General features: G+C 49.8%; 1 protein-coding gene across 3 annotated transcripts in view; it reads right to left on the bottom strand.

The window, feature by feature from the left end:
- Positions 1-413: 413 nt before the first annotated feature.
- G6PD (glucose-6-phosphate dehydrogenase) overlaps positions 414-23,779 on the bottom strand; it is a 31,274-nt gene continuing 7,908 nt past the window's right edge. The window contains exons 2-13 of one of the 3 annotated variants that reach the window (XM_078874899.1): positions 21,562-21,599; positions 13,980-14,088; positions 12,427-12,644; positions 11,452-11,610; positions 9,426-9,551; positions 8,553-8,646; positions 8,081-8,270; positions 7,254-7,489; positions 6,319-6,395; positions 6,067-6,159; positions 5,402-5,471; positions 414-646 (exon numbers count right to left, since the gene is read on the bottom strand). In XM_078874899.1, the coding sequence (XP_078731025.1) occupies positions 635-646; positions 5,402-5,471; positions 6,067-6,159; positions 6,319-6,395; positions 7,254-7,489; positions 8,081-8,270; positions 8,553-8,646; positions 9,426-9,551; positions 11,452-11,610; positions 12,427-12,644; positions 13,980-14,088; positions 21,562-21,599 (1,422 nt within the window). In that variant the 3' untranslated portion in view covers positions 414-634. Of the gene's footprint in view, positions 647-2,554; positions 5,472-6,066; positions 6,160-6,318; positions 6,396-7,253; positions 7,490-8,080; positions 8,271-8,552; positions 8,647-9,425; positions 9,552-11,451; positions 11,611-12,426; positions 12,645-13,979; positions 14,089-21,561; positions 21,600-22,576; positions 22,682-23,779 lie in introns of those variants that run through there. The other 2 variants (XM_078874900.1, XM_078874898.1) reach the window with 2 other exon arrangements.

Raw genomic sequence — 23,779 nt, 5'->3', positions numbered from 1 at the left:
GGCCTTGGGGTCACCTGAGGTCTGTTGGAGGGGTGGGCCAGTGGAGAGGGAGGGACAGGGATGATCAGCGATCTTGACTGCTTTACAATTTTGCTGCTATAAATTTCCCAACGATAAAAGCCACTTTGTTGAGCTATCATTGGTGGTCAGGTCGCTTCTGAAAAAGAAGTTAACACCTCAGTCGGCTTTACTTGGTCAGATACATTTTTTGTTAAGTTTCATTTGTAGATATTTCTGAAGTTATTTGTTTCCCTTTCCTATAACTTACACCCCTATCGTGTTTTGTATTGTCGTTGTAACATTCTTACACGCCCCGACTGGACATCTGTGAAAAAGATCTTTATAGCTCGAATTCCTCCAGTATAAATACATATTCCGATTCTGACTAGGGGGAGGGGGGTGGTGGTGGGGAGGGGGGTAGGGAGCACCACACCAAGACGGTCGAGAAGCTCTCCGCTTCTTCAAATCGAGTTCAATGGGAGTCGTGAAGTGCGCGTGTGTGTGGGCGGTTGTGGCCATGGGCTTCGCCAATCCAGTCGTGGCTGGCAACGGGGTCGTTGATGGGGCGGATGGAGACGCGACGCGAAGGGGGGAGGTGGTGACAGCAGGAACAGTTCCACGGCTGCGACTGTGCTCAACTAGCCACCTTGGGACGAGGGAGGGCGAGGGGGGGGGCAAAAAAAAACCACATGCAATAAAAGAGACCGTCGTGCAACATTAAGTCACAGATGTTTGCCAGTATTTATTTCGTGATTTGCGTGGATTTTTCTCCGGGTCCTCCGGTTTTTACCGCCACACGTTTAGAGTATATGGTTGCTCAATATGTCCACGTGATAAGCCACTTCGTTGAGCTATTATTTGTGGCCAGGTCACTTCTGAAAAATAACTATATACAGCAGCGCAGTGGGCCTTACCTGGTAAAATAAAACGTGTAGTATGTGATTGTTGGCATACAAGTAATTGGTGACCAGGCTGAGGCCATCAGCACACGACACTTGGAGAACCTGGCTCTAATTACATTCAGAAGCCTGTATTAAAATCCCATAATTAATTCAGCTGTGACGGCTCAGACCTCTGCGAGCCACCCGGTCACCCCATCGTGGTTGAGGCTAGTTCGAGAGGTACACATTTTGAAAACACATCCAATGTAATCTGGGATAATAAATCACACGATTATCGTATTCTCCACATCATCGACACACGTGTCGTCCCACCACCCTCCCCCGAATTTTAGAGAAAAATCTGGGGGTGCATCTTATCATCCGGTACGTGTGTACATGTGTGTGTGTGCGAGACCAGATTTGAATAACTATATTGGCACAAATCAAGATTATATTGGCACAAGTTTGCAGTGCATTTTCAGGGAAGCTGAGGCAACGTCGATGACTGTCGCGGCGTGTGGAATGACACTCGCTGGGGGCTCTCATTCAGCAGTCGAGCGCTGCTCTCCCGAGAGACGGTAGCGGGCTTCACACATTGGCCGAATCTAGTCACATTAAAATTTTTAAGATTTATAGTTTTTCTTCTATTATTCTATTATTTATTTTTACCTACGTGACTTTACCGATAAAACCTAAGAGTATGAATCCTTGCAGTCACGAAAGCTTCAAATCTAGAATACATAAAAAAAACTTACTTTTTTTCCTTTTCTCTGTACATTGTTGCTATTCATGCAAATCTCCAGAGGCACGTGCCATCTTGCTCTCAATCGACTCCGTGTCGCGATGTTTGATCCCGATCCGCCTTCAACGATTGTCCTCAATAGACACACTTCATTCCGCTGTACGTATGTTTAACTTCTTTCGCACCGTATGTAGCCAACCACGCGAATCGGAGGTGCGTTGTCCAGTTGTGCCCATCCAAGCGACCTCATTGTTCCCGACTCTGGAGTCGTGTGAATCTTTAGAATTTTCACTTTTTATCCGGAATGGTTTATGAACACAACATGCCCACGTGGGAGTGTGTGTGTGTGTGCACGACGTGGCATTCAAGTTTGATTGGTAAGAGTGAGATTTTAGTGAAAAGGAGAAAAGGACTGATTGATTTTTACACATCTCACTCGCACCACAAGAAATACAAAAATCCTGTTGGGAGTAAAGTGCCGTGAGCGAACACCAGTTAAAGGTTGGGATGATACACAATGGGGTGGGGGGGGGGTGTGTGGCCAGCACCACACGTTTCACCATCTCTAACCTGCACGTGTTCACGGTAACGCAGTGTGCCAGGGCATTAACTTAAGGCAGTCAACCTGGAGGAGTCTCAGACCAAGTGAAGATGCCGATTGTTGGTGGTCTTGTGTAATGGGCCAGGTATCGAACCCAGGATGCTGCGATTGTCGGGCACTGCACCACCACACTATGCACTCGGCAGATCACCCCTGTTGAGTCTATCGACCAAGTGGCTATTGCTGTTAGTGAGCACCTATCGGTAGTGCTGACAGGGCACACATGGACACAAGTGTTTCACACGCGCCGCCACGTCCATCACACACACACAGACAACCAACGCAACACGTGGAATTAACATGCGCAAAGAAGGAAAGAGAATCGGGAGCTGTTAGCGCATGAAAATAACACTTTTTATTATTTGTTCTAGCATGTTCAGCCACTTGCAAAACATATGCTTAGGCAAGCGGTCGATGTGGAATGTCATCGCGAACGATTAAACGATTCATTGCCGAATGATTGTACAAAGTGTTTGAGAGGGCCATGCCGTGCTTCAATTTTACTTTGTGCCTACAAGTGCTTTAAGACATTCAGATGTAACTTCTAAGAGCGTCAGGTGACTCGGGGGTGGGGGGGGGGTGCTAATGCCATGTCAAGACACACTACGCTAAGCCAGCACGAGCGAGATCCTGGATTGAAATCCAGATTTAAGCCGCCCGTGATTAAACTGGATTTCTCAAGTGGAAGCAGATGAGGGTGTCAGCCTGGTCACCAATGATGATAATTCTAATCATCACCTGCACTTGGTTAATTTCAGTCGTCAAGATGCGCGAGTTCAGTGTCGCCGTCCGACTGCCACGTGATGAACATGTTGTTGTTGTTGACGGGTGTATAAAGAGTCACAGCCTCCCCCCTCCGAGTGGGGCTATTTGAAGTGGCTTCAGAAGTCGGTTCTGAAACATCATCTTTCGAGGTGGTTCTCCGACACAAGGCGATCGGATTCACTCCTCATGCCGGAGAGCTCCAAAGGGAAATGGCTTTTGTCTCGTGACGTCACGCGCCGTCCATCACGGACAAACAAGAATTGTAAGAAAAATCGAGCAGTTGGGCAAAACCACGTTACCCAACACACAGCGCAGCCAGGTTGTAGTTCGTCTAGTCGATTGCGTTGTTTCAGCGTAATGTGCACGCAAGCAACATGTGGGATTTGAATTCAGCGCCAGGCAGTATTGCATCAAACGTACTGCCTGGCGTTGAAAAACACACACAGGTAGTCCTCTACTTACGATGGAGATGCGTTACGACGACCCCATCGTAAGTCAAACATATCGTAAGTCGAAGATGGCCTAGCCTACCCAGGAGTCTTAAAGAATGGTGATAATTTAGCAAAACAGAGCAATTTACAGTACCGTACTGTATAAACTACATACTGTATGTATTTAGTAATTACAATACTGTATTGAACAGTAAAATTTAAAGTAAAAAAAACAAGGTAAATTCTTAGCCTACCTATATGAACTGCAATTTAATAGAAAGTTTTTTCAGGAAACAATCCTATCTGCACCACACAAGGCGGGAGATGCGTACATCCCGGCAGCGTCCCAACATACAGTATCGTACCTCGCACGCTGCTGCGTTTGCCTGCCGCGCGAAATAAAAAATATTTTACAATTTAGTCGCATCGCTATCGCCATCGTAAGATCTAAATATCGTAAGTCGGACCATCGTAACTCGGGGACTACCTGTAGACACTCCCAGCCACCTAACAAAGGCCTTGAGATTTGTTTGCGCAGTCAACAGGCATCAACGCTCCAGCTGACAATCCGGTTAAACAACAAACGGCCGAAAACTGCTGGATCTCAGCAGCGTCAAATTAGTGCTTAGACATTTTCCCATTTTAAGCCACCCAGCGGGACCCATGATATAGTTTTTGAAATCGGAATTGCCACAACTATAACGAATCGTTGAAAAAAACTGAAAAAATTCCAGCAGCTCGAAATAAGTGCAGAAGTGCAGAGCTGCAAATGTGCGTTTCCGATTTCAGCTCCCGGAAGAAGTGCATTCAGAATCAGAATATTTATTTATACTGGGAGGAATCTGATGAGCGTTAAGCTCTTTTTCACAGATGTCCAGTAAACTAGCAATACAGCAAGCCTTAAACAAGGTAAATACAACATCTACAGCAATAGGTCTGAAGCCCTGATGATAAGTCTCACATAATTAAACCCCAGGGCTTGAATCCAGAACGCTAATTGATGCCGACTCAGTGCTCCGATACAGCCAACACGACCATCTGGTCAACCGTACACAACCCAGCCACAGCCTGGTGTGGCGGCTCAGGTGTTTTTTTTCCACTGCAGAAGCCGAGCCGTGCCAACGTCGTGACACGTGACGGACGAGTTGAGACGCAACAAAAAAACCCACCGGGGCCCCTGGCTCCCGCTTTGGCCCAAAGCCAGATTCAAATCGTCTTGCAAGGCCCGAGTTTCACCGTTTGTTGCTTCTGGCTCGGCGGAACAGCCGACGGAAAACCAATGGCACACGTACCCGCGAGCGGCCCTACACGCTGGCTCGGATGTGCCGGTGAAAAAGCGGTGAATCCGGGCTCACTGAAGGACACCCCCCCAGCCACCAACCCCCTCCTCCCCCACCCAGGGTCACTATACCCAGAACGCGGAGAGAGATTCTGGATCAAAGACCGTGGGCGGGAAGGGTGCCGCCTTCTTTGCCGTTCAACGTGGAGGACGGCTCGCATCCGCCTCTGACAAAACTGAGTCTCATGCATCGCACGTGTGCACGACACCCTGTGTAAACTCGAATTCCTCGCCTCCTCACGAAAACAACTACACTCGCTTGCTCTTACCATCGCCACACCCTACACCCACTCCCCACCCTCCCCCCCTATTTACGATACACAAGCGCTTACATTCGTACAAGTGCCCCTGCGCTTACAAACAAAAAACACCCGCCCCCCATCACCGGCACGTCCCTTTTCTCCAGGTGAAACTAAAGGTAGGAAAAATAGAAAACAAATCAATCGAGCGGCTTCAGCCACGGGCAGCTGGGAAAGAGATTGGAGAGACGACGTGAAATTCAAGACGAGAGCGAGGAAGCAGACTACTTTTTTCTTCGTACGAAAAAAGGTGACGACGGTGTTTAGAAAACGGTTTCCGGGGTGTTGGGACCGAGGGCCCTCGCAGGAAAGTGGGCCGAGCTCAGAGCTTGTGAGGACTGACCCACTTGTAGGTTCCCTCGTAGCGAAACCCCACTCTGCTGAGCAGGTCGTCCGCCTCCTTGGGTCCACGGCTGTGTGTGCGTGTGTGTACGTGTGTAGGTGCGTGTGTGTACATGTATGCGTGCGCGTGTAAGTGTAGGTGCGTGTACGTGTGCGTGCAGGTGCGCGCGCGTGTATGAGTGTGTGTGTTATGTAGGTGTGTGTATAGGTGTGTGTATAGGTGTGTGCATAGGTGTGTGTTTGCGCACAGGAAACAAAGCATTAGACCAATGTAAGCCGACACCGGTATTTTAAACCTCTGCGATCGATATTTCAAAGATTAAGATGTTTTTGATATAATCTCCAAGTTAACTTTTTAACCACCTGACAATCCCTTTAATTCACACTACGGCACCTGTTTTCCGGGCATGGCACATGGGGGTGGTGGGTGGCCAGCACCACGCCCGGCCGCATTCGTCTCACGAGTGGCAATGTTCACACACCGCACCAGCTACTCAATTGAAGCCGAGTCAACCTAGGGGAGGCTCAGGACCGGTTCAGATATTCGTCACCGGTGTTAGCTGGGTTCGTAGCGCAGTGCGCTAACCATTGCGCCACCGCTCCCCACACACACACACACACAAAGATATGCACACGCAGCACGCACATACATGGTCACGCACGCACCTGCCGTAGTCATAAGGAATGGGTTTGATCTTCTCCTTCTCAATCTTCTCCAGCAGAGGAGTGAATATCCTCCACGCTTCTTTCAGCTCGTCGCTGTTGAACACACGCAATCCGCCCAAACACACACACACGCGCACCTATTCGCAAAACACATTCACGTGCGAAACGCCGTGCGTCAGTCACCGCCCGCGGTGCAGCGTTCCCCGCTTTGTGCCGACGACACACGAGGCTGTGGAGTGGTGCGAGCGTTACCTGCGCACAAAGTGGATCTGACTCCCGCAGAACACGTCTAGGATGAGGCGCTCGTAAGCATCGGGCAGTTTCACGTCCTGCGCGCACACACACACACACACAAGTTTGCATGCACACATGTACAAGCATACATACCTCCTATGCACACAGCATGTATCTATGTATGTGTTGAACTTCTTTCGCGCCGTACGTAACTGCGCTAATCGGAGGTGCGAGGGAAGGACAACAAATTAATCACAAACATCTTCCACATGACCCAACACACGATCTACACACAATCTAAATACACAACCCACACATTCCACTGACAAAGATCCCTCGTATTGCTTTCAACAAACTTTTGGGGCAAGTTCTGTTCGTGAGCACGTACGAAGGCTGTGCTGGGACATGAGGGGGTGCATGGACAGCACCACGCCCAGCCGCCTTTGTCTCTCCAGTGGAGACGAGGATGGCTGGGTGCACTAGGTACTCTTTTGAGGCCCAGGATCGGTTAAGATAATCGTCACTAGTATTGGCAATGAGCGGGAATGAAACTCGGATCGCTGGGTTTGTAGCTCAGCGTGCCAACCAATGCGCCACCGCTTCCCACATTCCCACACGTGCTCACACACACACACTCATACTCACTCGCTCGTGCACACACACACACTCGCTCGTGCACACACACACACACACACACACTCGCTCGTGCACACACACACACACACTCACACTCGCACGCACACACACACACACACTCACACTCGCGCGCACACACACACACACTCACTCGCGTGCACACACACACACTCATACTCACTCGCACGCACACACACACTCATACTCACTCGCACGCACACACACACACACTCATACTCACTCGCGCGCACGCACACACACACACTCACTCGCGCGCGCACACACACTCACTCGCGCGCACACACACACACACTCACGCGGTAGCGGCTGCTGTAGGTGAGGTCAAGCTCCGACTCATCGGGAGCGAAGTGCATGCCGGGCTTCTTGGTCATCATCTTCATGTAGACCGCTTCGTTGGGCTGCACGCGGATCACCAGCTCGTTGCGCTTGCACTGCCGCTGGAAGATGTCGCCCGGCGCGTCGCGGAACTGCAGCCGCATCTCGGCCTTGCGCTCGTTCAGAGCCTTGCCGCAGCGCAGCACGAACGGAACGCCTGTACGGGGCGGCGAGGGGACGGGCCTCAGGGTCAGAGGTCGCGTGCCGAAGCCAACGCTTACTGTAGCGACAGCGCCAACCAGCACCGACCGATCCCGATCGCCGAAACGTTACCAACCAACGTGAACATGAAAACTTACCCCAAGCATTAACACGGAATTGCCCTTCGCCGATTGCCCCGCATAGACGGCAGTGCACGAACACGATCCACAATTACAGAACCCTAGCAGCTGTCACTTTGCAGCACAGAACCAAAGGTCTCACTGCCTTCAACAGAGCCCCAGAGCCAGTCCTCTGTCCTTGGGCCTCTGTGTTGCACGATGAGAATCACAATGCCTTCCCCCTTTGAGCCATGGGAACCTTGCGGCCTTCGATTTTCATTATAGGGCCGTAGGGGTCTCCGTTTGACAATTACAGTAGCACATCCGCGCTTTTTCTTCACGCACGACACAGTGGGGTTCTTTGTAACTGGTCAGGGCTTGTGACCTCTGCCGTTCTCCACAGGAAGCTTACGAAGCTCCTGCTCTGCCGAGGCGGCGGTTTCTCCGTGGGGGGGGGGGGGGTCCTCTGCTTGCCGCCCGCCGCTCACCGTCCCACCGCTCGTTCTGCACGTAGAGCACCACGGAGGCGAAGGTGGGGGTGACGGAGCCCGCGGGCACCGTGGGGTCGTCCAAGTAGCCGCCCTCCTCGCCGGGACCCGTGCCGCCAGGCCGAGCCACGTACTGACCCAGCACCACGTCCTCCAGCAAGATCTCCGGCACGCACTTGAGCACCTTCACCTGCGCACAGGGATATAGGCACACAGACACACAGGCGTACGGAGATGTACGCACGCAGAGACACAGACGTACGGGGAAAAACCGGATGGACTCGGAGAAAAATCCACGGGACCACGGGGAGAAAGTGCAAACTCCTGCATACCAGGCGAGGTAGTTAACATCTCGCAACCGCGGCACGCTATTAGGGAAGCTCCTCCCTTTGTTTGTCCACTGCAGAAGCAGCGCCGTGCCTCCGAGGTCGCACGCGAGCGAGTGGGCGGGGGAACGCGACGAGCGACGTACCTTCTCGTTGCGAACGTCGTCCGAGCTCGTGGACGTCGGTTTCTCCATGGCCACCAGGCACAGCATCTGCAGCAGGTGGTTCTGCATCACGTCCCTGCAAGGCGCGGTGGGAGGGACACAGGGAGGGGGGCAGGGATGCAAAGTGGTGATGCCAAAGGGGATGCAATGGGACACAGGGATTCACCCGGGGGGACAAGGCAGAGGTAACCGGAGACATCCGGACGCGAGCAGGCATGGGGTAGATGTGGAAACACGTGGGAGACACAGGGGAAAGTAAGGGGATAATGGGGGGGGGGGGATGAAAAGGCGACATGGCGGTAGGAGGGAACATGTGGACACATATCTACAAGTGTAGAATAACACGTCACATCACTTCCCAACAAAAACTGTAATGAAGCCATTAAATCAACACGATTTAAATTATTTAAGCAGAGGACAACATATATTATCTGTTTGATGTTGCGTCTTACCGAAACGATCTTAATCACGCCAGTGAGAGACAAAGACAAATGTGACCCCCCCCCCCCGTGTGTAGCCTATCACAGACTGTTGGGACTCGCACCTTAAAAACTAAACTATTCAAAAATATGTTTTATTTCACCAGGTAAGGCCCACTGAGCTATGTAGCTCTATTTCAGAAAAGTGACAAATGATAGCTCAACGAAATGGCTTAGTGTGGAAATTTATAGCAGCCAAATACTCTAAACGCACGATTCTAAACGTGGAAGGAAAAACCGGAGGATCCGGAGAAAAATCCACGTGACCACGGGAAGAGAGACACCGCAAACTCCAGATATACAGCAGGCGTCAGGGTCGGGATCGAACACACGACCTCCTGTACACCAGGCGAGGTAGTCAACATCTCCTAGCCACCTGATGATGCCGAACTCGTCGAAGTATCCGCCGCGCCCCTCTGTGCCGAACGGCTCCTTGAAGGTGATCACCACCGACGCGATGTTGTCCCGGTTCCAAATAGGACCGAAGATCCGGTTCCCAAACCTGCGATGAGGAGAGCGACTGAGCATGTGGACAATCACAAGTGCGAGTAGAATCCATGAAGGCCGACACTGTGGGACACAAGGGAGTGGGGGTGGCCAGCGCCACGCCCGGCCGCCTTTGTCTCCCCAGTGGCGATGTTTACAAATTGCACCAGGTATTCATTTCATGCCGAGTCGACCTAGGGGAGGCCAGGACCGGTTCAGATAATCGTCACTGGTATTGGCCTTGAGTGGGAATCTAACTCGGGTCATCAGGTTCATAGTGCAGTGTGCTAACCACTACACTGCCGCTTCCCACAACTCACGCATGGACAATACATTTTATTTGAATTGCGAACATGCGTCACTTTGGTGACCAAAGTCATGCTTGGTAACGAGACTTATCCTGGTCATCAATTATTACCTCGTTAAACAATATTAATTTGACAAATATGCAATAATACTCATGACCATAACAACAACCGCCATTCGCTACTAAGTGGCGGTTATAAGACACATGACCATACGTGCAAAAAGACACAAACGTACACGCACACATATGCAAACTAATGTATGCCCACAAAGACCTAGGTGCCCTGTATTGCTATAGACCAGTGGTTCTTGCCCTTCACTGCAGCCATGCACCCCTTCGGTTCTCAAACGTAAACAAATTAACCTTGAGGCGGGACCCCGGGGGGGTCCCATCAGCCCCCGGCTCTCGCATAAACATTTTATTATAATGTAAACAAAAACTTAGCTCTTTTTCACCAATGGGTTTGAAGGATGGTGGCAAGTGTTGTCTTGTTAAACTATGCCTTTAAAACTGAAAACTACTTGCCTGCAGGAGCTCTATTTAAATACACTATCTAAAAAAATATTTACACCCCTCCGTCAATCATCGTGTTTCTCAGTGTGGATTTGTGAACATACTTTGTAAACAGTACGTAAAATAGTACGCGTTGTCAATGCGCTGTTCATATTGTAACAAAGTTACTCCACAGAGTAGTGGGTCGCCGATCCTCTTATCAGCCTTGATACGAGTGGTATGTGGGGACTATGGCTTAAAAAAGAAAAAACCTATCTGCACAGATACATACGGACAAGAGAAGCATCAAACAGGAGGAATTAACGGTGCAACGCATCTCATCTGTTAAATATCTGCAGGTAATAGGATTGTCATCGATTGATGCTGGCTGCAGACATTAGGTCACAAATAATAATCAAGATAAGAGAGCAGTTTCACTCTATTATGCAAACTGTTATGACAAATGAAGGACTTAAGTCGTGTAGGCAGTTTGAGCAGCTTTGGATAAGACTCATGATCCGCCCATACCCGAGCACGGAGTGCATTCGCTTGTTCAGCTCTTCTGCGCATTCGTCCTCGCCGCTGCGCTTGGACACGACACGGCAACAGAAAGATCCGCACCAGGTGGGTCGCGGCGTTTATGTGCGCGGTGGGACGGAGTCGCCAAAAATAAATTAATCAATTGCGATTTTGACTTCCGTTTATTCGGGACCCCGGGGTCCCGCCATAAGGTTCAAATGCATGTTTATAAACACACAGCTTCCATGAAACAAAGTGGTGGTACTTACGTGCCCATGCTTAATTTGTTTCGATTGTTGACCTACAAAAATCTGCCCATGTCTTGCACCCCCGGGGGGTGCGCGCATCCCAGGTAAAGAACCACTGCTACAGACACCGATGGCATAACAAACACGCTTACAAACACAACAAAAACAGAAACGCAACAGCTCGAGGTTACGCCACTGGGGGGAAATGATATGTAATGGTGACGGCTTAGGGAACCCTTCATCCAGCAGTGGATTGATCAAAGATGACGATGATGCGGAAAAGAGGACAAATCGATGCATTTATTTAGCCAGGTGACGACAGGGGGTCACAAACACAGGGCGGCGCTCACCTGAGCACCATGAGGTTCTGCACCATCTCCTTGCCCAGGTAGTGGTCGATGCGGTAGATCTGCTCCTCGGAGAACAGCTGCGCCAGGTGTTGCGACAGCTTGTCCGAGCTCTGCAGGTCGCGGCCAAACGGCTTCTCCACGATCACCCGGTTCCAGCCGCTGGCGACGCGCGGGGAGGCGACGACGATCATCGTTACGGTCGTCGTGGTCGTCGCTCCGCATCGAGAGTTCGTCGCACGCCACGTCAACGCAAGCCGGATTTACAAAAGCATCTAAAATGAGGGCGAGGATTTGCATTTTACAAAGGAGCTCCGGCCGGCCAGGTGGCTAGGCGGCAGGACGAGCAGTTCCCAATCGCAAGGTTGCAGCAAGCTCAACTCCTGGTTGGGAGTTGACTCGGCTCATCAGGCCATCGGTGTCAATAAAATTAGAAACACTTTTTTGGGGAAGTCAACAGCGGTCGCCCTTTGGAGAGACTCGCCCCCATCATAGAAATGTGGAACTTCCACCAGTGGCCTGTAAACTGGAAACGAGCCCTGCCCTTATGCTCAATTCAGCAGAAATTAATAACGTTGACCTTTGTATCTGAACGGAGAGGAATTACTATGAAAACACCCACGGCGGACCCGACCATGTCTACCACCATCACCGCCCCCAACTCCCTCACCTCCACCACCCCCAACATCCCTACCGCCCCCACCGCCCCCACCTCTCCCGCTGCCATCGCCACCGCCCCCACCTCCCTCATAGCCTTCACCGCCCCCACCTCTCCCGCTGCCATCCCCACCGCCCCCACCTCCCTCATAGCCTTCACCGCCCCCACCTCTCCTGCTGCCGCCCCCACCGCCGCCCCCACCGCCGCCCCCACCGCCGCCCCCACCGCCGCCCCCACCGCCATCCCCACCGCCATCCCCACCGCCATCCCCACCGCCATCCCCACCGCCATCCCCACCGCCGCCCCCACCGCCCACTCACGTGGTGCTCATGCAGGTGGAGCGCACGTTGGATGTGACGGACTCGAAGACGCTGGGCGGCAGCGCGAGGTAGAAGAGGCGGTTAGAGAGGCGGCCGTGGGCGAGCGTGTCCAGCTGGGCGGCGAGCTTCTCGAATGGCTGCCGCACGTCGTACTGGCCCGACACGTAGATGTTGCGGGTGAAGAACTTCTCCAGGGCTTCCTCCTCGCCCGCTCGCACCTGGCTCCAGCACAGACGCGGCCACACAACAGGCAGACGGGGACGATGAGTCGCAGTTGTTGACTGCTGGGTTAGGCCTCCGATTAAGCACGGTTGGCTACGTATGATGCGAAGCAATCACACTCTTAGGTTTTTTCGGTAAAGTCATTTTTATTATTAATTTTTAGCTACGTGACTTTACCGAAAAAACCTAAGAGTATGAATCCTTGCAGTCACGAAAGCTTCAAATCTAGATGTGAAGGAAGTTCAACGTACAGACGTACGTACGTAGGCCACAACGATGGTGCAGCCAAATTTCTGTTGTTGTTCTAAGAATCTCCACCATCTGACGTAGTCAAATAATTTTAAACTAGTCACGTGGTGTACGAGCGTTTAACGCACCCGGTAGGTTTAAGAACTATTCTTACGGCCAAATTAATCATATTATTTGGGTCTTTCGGTAAAGTCACGTTGATAGGTTCAAAGAAAATAACAAAAAACTTCGACGTTTTGATCACAACACAAGCAGTCTTCATCAGGAAAAGGGGGTTAGCCTCTAAAGGCAAACTGTTTATAAAGGTTTAAAATTGGGCGTAGCCCAAGTGTCAGCAGCATGGGTGGGGTAGCTAATGTTAATGTAAGGGAAGTTGCTGCTAGAGGTGATGGTCGTTGTTGGTAGTGATGGTGCTGGTGGTTGGGTTTCCACCAATTAAATTCATCAATTAGATTTCATGTTTTGCTTCAAGATGGTGCGAAGGCCTGCGTCTTAAGAGGAGACAATGTTAACAAAAACATATAATTCTACGTTGGCAGGCGTACACAAAGTCAAATAACTAAATATCAAATTCACCAATAACACTGCCCCAAAGTGGGAACAAAATCCAATCAGTCATGTCTTGGACAATGGCCCTTTTCCATGGCAGCGATCGCGAGGCCAGAAAAATCTCTGGCCTCTCACTCCCGAGGTTCTCGTGTGTGGATTTCCCACCTGTCACCACCACCACCATCACAGCCACACACGGTACAACGTTCATTATACTCGGGTCTGGCTGCCTCATCATGACTTTGTCAGCGATAAGGGGCCACAAGGAGCCGGGTAGGTTCCTGGGTTGGCGTGTAGATTTCACACGTGTGGATTTCACACGTGTGGATTTCACACGTGTGGATTTCACACGTGTGGATTTCACACACGCCACCACCGCCACCAGGAGCTCGGTTTGGCCAGCAGCTGCATCGGCAAGGAATTGCAGGGCCTGCACCTTCACCTTCGTTCATAAACAAAACATCTGACTCGAGCGAGGTCGTCTCTCCTCCCCGTCCTCCGCCGTCCCCCAACGGAGGCGGCTTCATCGTCACCTTCAGGAAGGGCAGGCAGCGCTCGCGGATGTCCTTCATGGTGATGGCGGAGCGTGCGTACCCGATCACGTACGTGTCGCTCGGCAGCAGCCCATCCCTGAACAGCCACCTTCACACACGCGCAGGCAAGTCGAACAACGGCGGTTGACGGAGGAAAAATGCATCGCTAAGTGGCGACCAAATCGCCCGCATTTGGGAAATCGCATTGGGGTCATTCAAGTAGCCCAGCACGGTTCTGTCCGAAAACATGAATGTTCACACGCTGAGATTTATTCAATAAAAGCAACATGAATAAACCAATTTTGGTCCGATGAACCAACTCTTTGTGTATATATATATCTTTGTAGACCGCATCCCAGATGTAAATGCAAACTAAGTTGTGTTTCTTCTGTGACTTCATAATGTGGCGAAATAAAGATTTTACCAATTGGTGAGGCCCATTTGCATCTGGTGAGTTTGCTTCCAAGTCCCTGAGTGAAGGGTAGCAAAGCAATGGTGGCCTTAAAAGAGCTGATAATTTTTTGTTAGATTTTAATCTATTCTGGCTTCATCTATGACTAAATCACCCAGGAATCCACTGAATCTCATCAGATCTCAGAAGCTGAGTGGAGTAGAGCCTGGATAGTGCTGGAATGGGTGACCTCCATTAATTTAATTTGACCCGCCCATACTGGACATCTGTGAAAAAGAGCTTCATAGCTCATCGGATTCCGCCTACAGTCTAAATAAAGATTCTGATATCGGCTGCAAGGTTCTGCTTCGTTGTGTGCAGTGTAACAAAATCCATCGTTGTACTGTACTTCTGTGCCCCCCATCCGCCATCCAGTGGATTGATGATCAAGCAATCCATGACATGCCTACCAAAGACACTACAAACGAACACCCAGTTTAAACCACAAGCAGACGAAAACCAGATTCAAACCCAGGTTCTCGGCACCCGCTGGCGCATTTGCTCCAGCACAGACATTACGCACCCCCCTCCCACCCTCCTGAGGACACGCGCCCACCTCACAAGCAGGACCTCTGGAGATAACGAGGGCATTCGATTAATTGGTGTTAATGTGAGAAAACGCGAGATGACGCGAGGGTGTCACCGTGTGAGCCATGATAATCTGAACTAATTAAAGTGTGGCCCCTTTGGTGGATTAAAGGCTAATGTTGATGGATGGAAAATGTGCCTCGTTAAGAGTTTAGCGTACTCGCCGTGTTCGCAGAGAATATTTGTGCCCCGCATCATTTGCTTGCTGCTCGCAACCAATATTGGAGAATATCGGTTTCCCTTTCAGGAAATAAAAAATATATAATTCATGTTTGCCTGTATCCGTGCATATTTGACCAAAACTTTAATTTTGAAACAACTTTCTAGACTTAATTGTGAAACGGCTGCTCGATTTAATGTATCGTTTTAACATTTCATGCCATCTGTTCCGGCCTAACTTTACTCGAATGTCTAAATAAACCCTTCCCCCGAACCTCTAACACCAAGCCTATCAAATAACCCAAACTCATAACCTTTCACCACTCCCAATTAACCCTAACACCTAGGCAGTAACCCCAACCACCGAACTATAACATCTAACCCTAGCGCTTGCCCTGAACCTTGGGGTACACACATGTATGAGGGACCAAATAAGTCACCAAAATATCGTTTCTGGGGGCACAAATATTTTGGGGGAACCAATATTTATTTAAACCGTCAGGTTACACCATGATGGGCTCAAACGTGATGTCACACTCTAGGCAGGAGACAATCCACCCCATTGGGAATTTGATTGTCACAATTTGGGGGCCTAAATTCAAATCCACACACTCGATTGCCTTTTTTCCCCAGTTTTTTTTATTACCATTTCATTTTCATTGGTCATATTTGTTTTCTGTTTACAGTTTTGTTTGCCCAGATACAATACAAGTAGGTTAACATGGAAAGCTTTGCACAGATGGATTCAATGATTCACGAGTTGCACTGCCACCTATCTGTTAGCCACCTCACAGCCCCGGGGCTCTGACAGTTTCACAGATCCACCAACATTGGCCTCCACAGCGCTGCCTGCGCTGCCTGCGCCCCCCGGGCTTGTGACAACTTTCCATGACATTTTTTTTAATGACCAAACCCGCCACACTCGAGCACCCAATTTAATCACGGGTGGCTGAAGCCCCGGATCCAAACCCCACATCTCAGCGGCGCTGGCTCGGTTTCGCTGACGCGACCGGACGATGTTATTCTCTCACGCGGGGCACCACTATTATTATTTTAATTTTCTAAAAGCTGACGAGCCAGCCAAAAGGTTTCAACTCGCTGCGGCGCACCGAAAGGTCATCCAACCGCTGTGACCCCCTTCGGCTTGTTGTCAGAGTGCACGATCGCTTGGCGGATGAGCGAGCGCGCCTTTTAATAAATGCAGTGCGTTTGATTGATGACGGTGGAACCCAGGGTTACCTCAGTCAGGTACATTCGAAATAATAACCGACTTGCGGCGACGTCACTCCCTCGCAAAGCTCTTCTGCCGCGCGGTCCCTTCTCACCAATTCACTTCTCACGACTCCGTCTCAGAGCGGTCCGCCAGCCCCCCACTATAAGGTTACCCCCCCCCCCATTGCATGCGTGCATCAGTGCGCCCACTCCTGGCAATTTAACCTAATTGGCCGAGGTGCGGAGGTGATGGGGGTTAATGTGCGAGCCGCAGGCAAGTCGGGTCACGCCTGGCACTTTGCACCACTGCTGTCCCATTGAGCAGCTCACTTTCTCCCTTAATAATACATTATAATATATAATTATTATATATATTCGCCGTACAGGTTTCCTTCGCGCTACGCGGGTTCGATTGGTGCGACTTACGCATTGTAAGTATGTGGCTAACGTATTTACACTCAAAATTCGCTCTGCGCGGTTTGAATCCACTCGGGTGCGGAGGCTATGCGGTCGAACGTGGGACAACATTGTGTGTGTGTGTGGTGTACACGATACTCGGCAGACAGCTGTCTCGTGCGGTGCATTGTGGGTTGGGTGACTGTACGGTCCGTGCTACGTGATCACGCTTTGCGGGCCCTTTTTTGGAACGAATCTACTCCCGCGGAGAGCGAGGGAAACCTGAATATAATTGCTTAGAGCAAATCGGTTCCTGAATACGCTCCCAGCACGTGGACAAAAACGTCGGGCATCGTGCGCCGCTAACCATAACGCCATTTGCACCTTCCCGGCACGTTATCTGGCAAAAACAAATTATAATAAAAACAAAAAGCAATCGGGGTTAATCCTCCGACACTGCAGCCGACACAATTTCCATAATGGTAATGCACATCAATTGTGGACTAATAGCCTATGTGCGTTTTGTATCCCAGCCAATTAAAGCAACGAATAAATGTCCTCCCCATACAACTGTAGCCTGCTGCCGATTGCAGTCCGGCCACAACCGCTCGCACAAAATGAGGGTTACGTGCTGGGGAGGCCATGGGTTTAAGTGCCGTTGGTTACGGGGGCGCGAGGGACGGGTTTGACCGCACTTCACCACACCGGTCAGTGCGGGATGGTGAAAGAAAAACACATTCTGTCCCGTCTCCTTTGCGGGGTTCCCGACCGGAATGGGTGCCCCCCTACACGGGATAGCCACCTCGGGCGCGACCGGCAAACGAGCTCCAATCTGATCTCATGAGATCTCACGAGCTTGGATGGGTGACCACCATGCAACGCGAGGTTCTCATAGGCTGGCTGTGGAGTTGTGCGCCAGAGGACCGGTTCAGAAATGACTCGCCACTGATGCGAGCCGTGGACGTATGGTGAACGTCTTTCGTACCGTGAAGCTGCCAACCGCGCTAATCGGAGGTGCAAATCGCGGCCTTGGCTGGGAATCGAAACTCAGGTTTCCAGGTGCGTAGTGCAGTGTGCAAACCACTGCACCACTGCTCAACCACACTAGGAAATAATCAACGTGGGAGTAAGCCCACATTAAATCAACGTTCCTCCATTTCAATTATATTTTAACAACCTAGGGCAAGGTTGTGGGCTCAGTATCCACAAGAATCAAAACACTATCATCTCCCCAGTTGCGCTCAAAGAAGCCATTACAGAAACCGTTTGTGCGGTAATTCACAGCTTAATTATACAACTGGTGTTGCATGTTAATGCATTTTAATGAGCATCGTGTGTGTTTTGTACACAATTAACAATGCAATTTGTTGCATACACAGGTATAGGGTTACACTATAGCTCAGTGTAGAGCAGCAGCCCTAGACAAACAGAGAGGTTTGGAGGTTCAAACCTAGGCTTGGGTCAACATGGACCTATAATTAACATCATCAGCAGCAACATTACCATCCCCATCACGATTAGTAGAAACATAATTATCATCAGTACAAAACTCATCATCGGCAGCAAAGGTAGCATTATCTTCATCACAATCATCATCACCATCGTCATCAACAGCGGATCAAAATTAAATCGTGCACATCGCCTCTTCACAGGAGCACGACCTGCTGAGTCTGCTCCACTTTGTACAGGGAAGTCAATGTGCTGCCTCTTGTGGAACTACAAAAAACCTGGACGCACCCTGTCATTGGCACCCACCCCCCCCCCGTCGTGTGCTGTTCAGGCCTTCATAGGTGCTCACTGACAGCACTTGCCCCAACACTCTCCTAAGGCTATACGGGGGATCTTTGCCTTTGTGCGAGCGCACTTCTCTTCATGTGATACGCCGCTACGGACGGACGGACTCGATGCCGGCACGGAAATGTGGAATTTCTCCAATCGCGCGTGTCGCTCTCCCCTCGATCAGCGTATTTCCCCAGGCCTCGTCGCGACTCAATTATAATGGCAGATGCCGCACGAGGCTCGGGTTTAAATCGCTCGCCCGGGGGGGGGGGGGGGGCACGCAGCTCAGCCGATTAACCAAAAGCGTGAGGGGGGGGGGGGTGTTTGGATGGCCGTCTGTTCATCAGTCTATTTCATGGTTTTATTAAAATTCCTGTCTATCTACCGCATTCATTTCGACATCGACGCGTCCGTCGACTGCACTTTTTTGAATGTATCGGCCCCTGTATCCGTGTTAACTATTCCGTATAACTGTCTGTTGTTTCATTTCAATGTCCATGCGCGTCTATGTCAGCGATGATCACATTGATGTCTGTCGATAAATCCAAACTCACCGCGGCACGCCTGCCACGTCGCCGCGACACCACCGGCTGCCAAGCACCGTGTTCGGACAACTACCCCCGGAAGTGGATACTGCAGAGATACTGACGCCAGACCACATTAACCAGCGCTGAGAAGTACCAACAAAAAATAACGCCCCCCCAACCCCCATGAGCCGCAACGCACGAAGGAGGCCCTCATCCAGCAGTGGATAGACAAAGGCTGTTGGGTGTGTATTATAGAGCGGAGAGTGCCGGTTTGACAACGCGAATCTCACATCCACCACCACCGTGTACAGTTGCCGACTGTGGCTTGTGCGTGCGCACGAGAGAATTACATGGGAAATCCTCTTTGTGAAAGCCAGCAATAAATAATCGGGTCAGGGCCATTTATAACGTGGCCCACATTTGACTGTCGAGTTGCCTGCTTTGGCATCGTGTGACAGTAAGGTTCTGAAAATGCTTCCAGTGAATATGCCCCGAACTCACCCAACTCAAGCACCCAGGCATCATTCTCACCACCAACTCCTCATCCACCGACTCGGCTACTTAATCAACATTCCCACATACTGCCGTCGCCAATTCATTTATAGACTCACTTGGGCCACACACTCCACTCATCACAGTATCCTTAGTCACTCGCTCGTCCACTTTACTCAGCGACTGTATTCACTTCAGTCACCGAATCACTCGCATAAATGCACCCAGTGACCCACACTGGACTATTCACCACTCACTCACTCACCTATAAACTCACTAATTAACTTAAACCGCAGGTTTTTTCATAGCCAATGCAAGGGTACCTTTTTTTTTGGTTCGGCCACGGGGAAGGTTTCGTGCCAAAAGTTGTCATTTGACCCCTCAACCACCTCACATTTACAAAGATATTATTTATATGCGCCTATGCATTAATCATATTCTGACCAATAAAGCTCAGCTTAATACTTTAACAATAATAAGAAACAATTGAAATGCCAATTGAAATAGAAGACCAGTGAAATTGTTTTATTACAAATTTGTTTGAACATTTTTTTACGCGTAGGCTGTTTGAAACCAATATTATTCACAATATAGTTTTTGGGTTAGATTGCGTAACTGTGTAATCGGCAGTGAAAAGTCGTGCTCAATTATAAATGTTGTGCAGTGTTCTCTAACACACAACCGGTGTACTCAAACAGTAACTAATCGGCGCCCTTTGTTCACGAGACAACCTTATGAATTGGCCGTGTCAGGTTGGAGGTGGTTGTTTGAAATAATTTGCGTATTAAAAACGCAAACCTGTCAACCCCTTATCAGTGCCTACCCAATTCAAGACCAATTCAGACCTTATTGGTCACCCCCTGCCATTAGAAATCTCAACGTTCATTCAAAGTCCCATCACAAGGGAGAAACACAAACAAATACACTTTTTTTTGCCTGTATTGAAACGTCTGTACGCCATATGGACCTGAAAACTCAATTTCCCTGTACAAGAATACGAGTAAGCCGTATGGGTTGACAGCTATGAAAGCGACCAGTCCCATATGACGAGGCAATGGGACTGGACCCTTGCCTTGGCAGTTTCTGATGTCACGCTAAATGCACAGAGTCGCCCAGACCGATGGCGTTCAAGTAACGCGTTTTAATTGCCAACATTTTTCTCGTGGCGTTCAGCTCTCACGTTGTTTTACATTAAATATAGCCTGGTTGGTCACTGGAACAGTGTCCCGGATAGGACGAGGATCAATTGATGAGATTTTAAGTAAATTTTTATTAATTTTAATTATTTTTAGTCGAATATATATTGTTGATCTCTTAACTGTGATTCTAGAATGTGATTGTTAGTTTTTATGTTAGATGCCTGGGCGAAAAGTGAGCCAAGTTTTTTGCCCAGTACTGGCCAGCTGACTCAAAAAACGAACTCAGATTATTTGGCCTCACTTGATTTTACGTGTCCGTTACCTGATGAAGGGGCGACACGGTGACGAGATGTTAACTCCCTCGCCTGGCATGCAGGTCGTGGGTTCGATCACAATCGTGATGCCTGTATATTTGGAGTTTTCATGCTCTCTCCGTGGTGGCGTGGGGATCTTTCTCCGGGTCCTCCGCTTTTTCCCTCCACATTTAGAAACATGCTCTTGGAGTATTTGGCTGCTATCAATTTCCACAAGCCAAGCCACTTCGTTGAGCTATATAGTTTAAATAGTTTGAGTAAAACATCGTCGTAAGTTGATGATAAAGTAATTAGTGAAAAGTGTCAGGCCAGAAATGAGGGAGGAGGGGCTTTAGCAGTCAGAATCTGATTGATACAATGGCATGGATAAATAATATATTTGTAAATGCAACAATCTTGTGGGGTGGTGGATGGAGGGTTAATGACGATAATTTTGGCATAAAACTCACAAATTAATGAACTCATGCATCCAGGCATCACCATCATCCTCACCTCACTCACCCACTCGCTCGCCACAGCACTCACCAGAGTGTCGGATAAATTTTCTTCTTGGCCAGATCTCCCTGTAAGAGATAGAATGAGACAGAAGAGTGCAAAACATTAACACAATTAAAGCCATTCCGACAGTCATAATCGCTTACTCAGAGTGACGCATATACACACACACCCCGCACGCACGCAAATAATGATGCGCCGATTCAAATTCTTTACTAAATGACAGCCTGATAATCATAACAGCACGAGTCTTTCGCGAAAGACTTCCAAATATGAATCTGCCCACGCCAGGTAGAACATTACTGTGTAGGCTGCTCACACGTCCCACCACACGTCGTCTCTTTGTTTCCCATTCGACAGAGCCGTACAAAAGACACAAACCGTAACAAGGGAAGGGGGCGCAGAAACCCCGCGGACAAAATCCCTGGAACTCGGTGCTCTTGGGACTTTAACACGTTCCTTCAACATGAAAATACCCTCGTGTTCTGTGGTCGGCCGTTGACCGCACACGAATCAAACACGAGACGTGCCAATCTCCTAAACCCGGTGGGGGCCACGCAATCGGCAGGAGACGGCGCGGTGCGGCGAGTCGGTGTGAACACTTGTTTAAAATATCAATCAATTCGGTAGGCCAATAGCAACGAGAAACTCATTCCAAGGTATGTCGATTTCTCACTCGACTACCAACAAATAAAAAGAAATACACAAATGTTACCGTATTATACGACGAAAATAGTAGCCAAGAAAAGCCAGAATAAAGTGAAGTTTACAAACATAAAAATCTGATTATATACGTCCGATAGGCGCAGGATTTATTCACCACCCCCCGATTAGCACGATTGGCCACGTACGGTGCGAAAAAAGTTCCACGTACAAAGATTGTAGAAGTTCCACATATACCAGAAACCAACGCAGTCTCTGAAATCTTCACTCATAATCGGCTTCACCGACAGTGGGGAAACCCCAAGCAAGCCACAGCTGAGAATGAAGCGGTGGCTAACACCAAACTCTCTCCCGTTACCCCCTCTCCATCTCTCTCTCTCACCGTGGCGCCGAACATCACGAAGACATGGCTCTGGTTGGATGACGATCCCACATGGCACTCGCGTCTCGCCGCACCGTGCACGGAGCCCATGTGTGGGGGGTCTCACGCCAACTCTCCACGCAGCAGCACGTGGTCCCCAACGCAGCCACCGCCACCGCCCCCCGCCGATTCTCTGTGCGCACGTCTGCCTGCTCGCCGTCTTATGATCACAACTGCTCCTCCTCCTGCTCCTGAGCCCCCCCCGTCTGGACAGCTGTCACTAGTTTTAGGTGACTCTGCCAGTGAGACCCTCCCTCGGTCTGTGCCGTTGAGGTGTGTGGCGGGGGGGGAGTGGTCAACGGTACGCTAAGTGGTGGTGTTCATAGTGGCCGGTGGTGGTGATGATCGTTATTGTGGTCATGATGGTCCTGGTGACGATAATGGGTGGTTGTGGTGGTGATGAGGGAGTTGCAATACGAACCCACTGGGAGCAATGCCCGTTAGTGGCTGTTATATACAAAATCCCTGGGAAAATGTTATTCAAATTATTCGTACAGTGAACAAAATCGTGGATGTGTATGTATTATGTAATGCTTTGCAACACGTGTTCGGGTAAGTATTTTATTATTTAATTCGTTCGACAGAAGCCAATGGATAGAAATAATTATTTTAGAATATTTGCAAATATAATTTTTTTCCAAGGAGTAGGTCTCCAAGTTTTGGGGAACACTTTGATCAATTTATCCGGTTTACAAGAGGGCAAAAGCCTAATAGAAACTCAACTTTATACTAAAGTTTCGTCAACAATTCATTATTGTTACGAGCGTCGTGTGATGAAGTATTTAATTGGGAATGCTCACAGACCGAATCGGTACAGCCTGCAATCCAGGTTCGATCCCGGACCATGGATCATGGTCAGGCAACAACCTGAGCAATCCGCACGAACCAGCGTGGTGAAGTATGTTAAACAAACCCCCCCCCCCCCCATGACCAACATGGCTCAGGGCAGGCCTCCAATCCGGAGACGAATAAACGAACGGCGTTTTCGCAATCATACGTCAGTCGAATCCAGCTTGTTTAAATTACCAATGTGAAAAACTGATTGACTTGTTTCAAGCCACGCTTTGAGGACAGTGCCACACTGTCCACCCGCAGGGAGGAGCGATGTCCCGCTTGTCATTGATGGCTCCAGGCAGCTGCGCGTCCGATGGAAATTTTAGTGGC

Source organism: Lampetra fluviatilis, chromosome 40 (genome assembly GCF_964198595.1).
Source record: "Lampetra fluviatilis chromosome 40, kcLamFluv1.1, whole genome shotgun sequence".
Classification (NCBI taxonomy): Eukaryota; Metazoa; Chordata; class Hyperoartia; order Petromyzontiformes; family Petromyzontidae; genus Lampetra; species Lampetra fluviatilis.
This window is presented reverse-complemented; position numbering and strand designations above follow the sequence as displayed.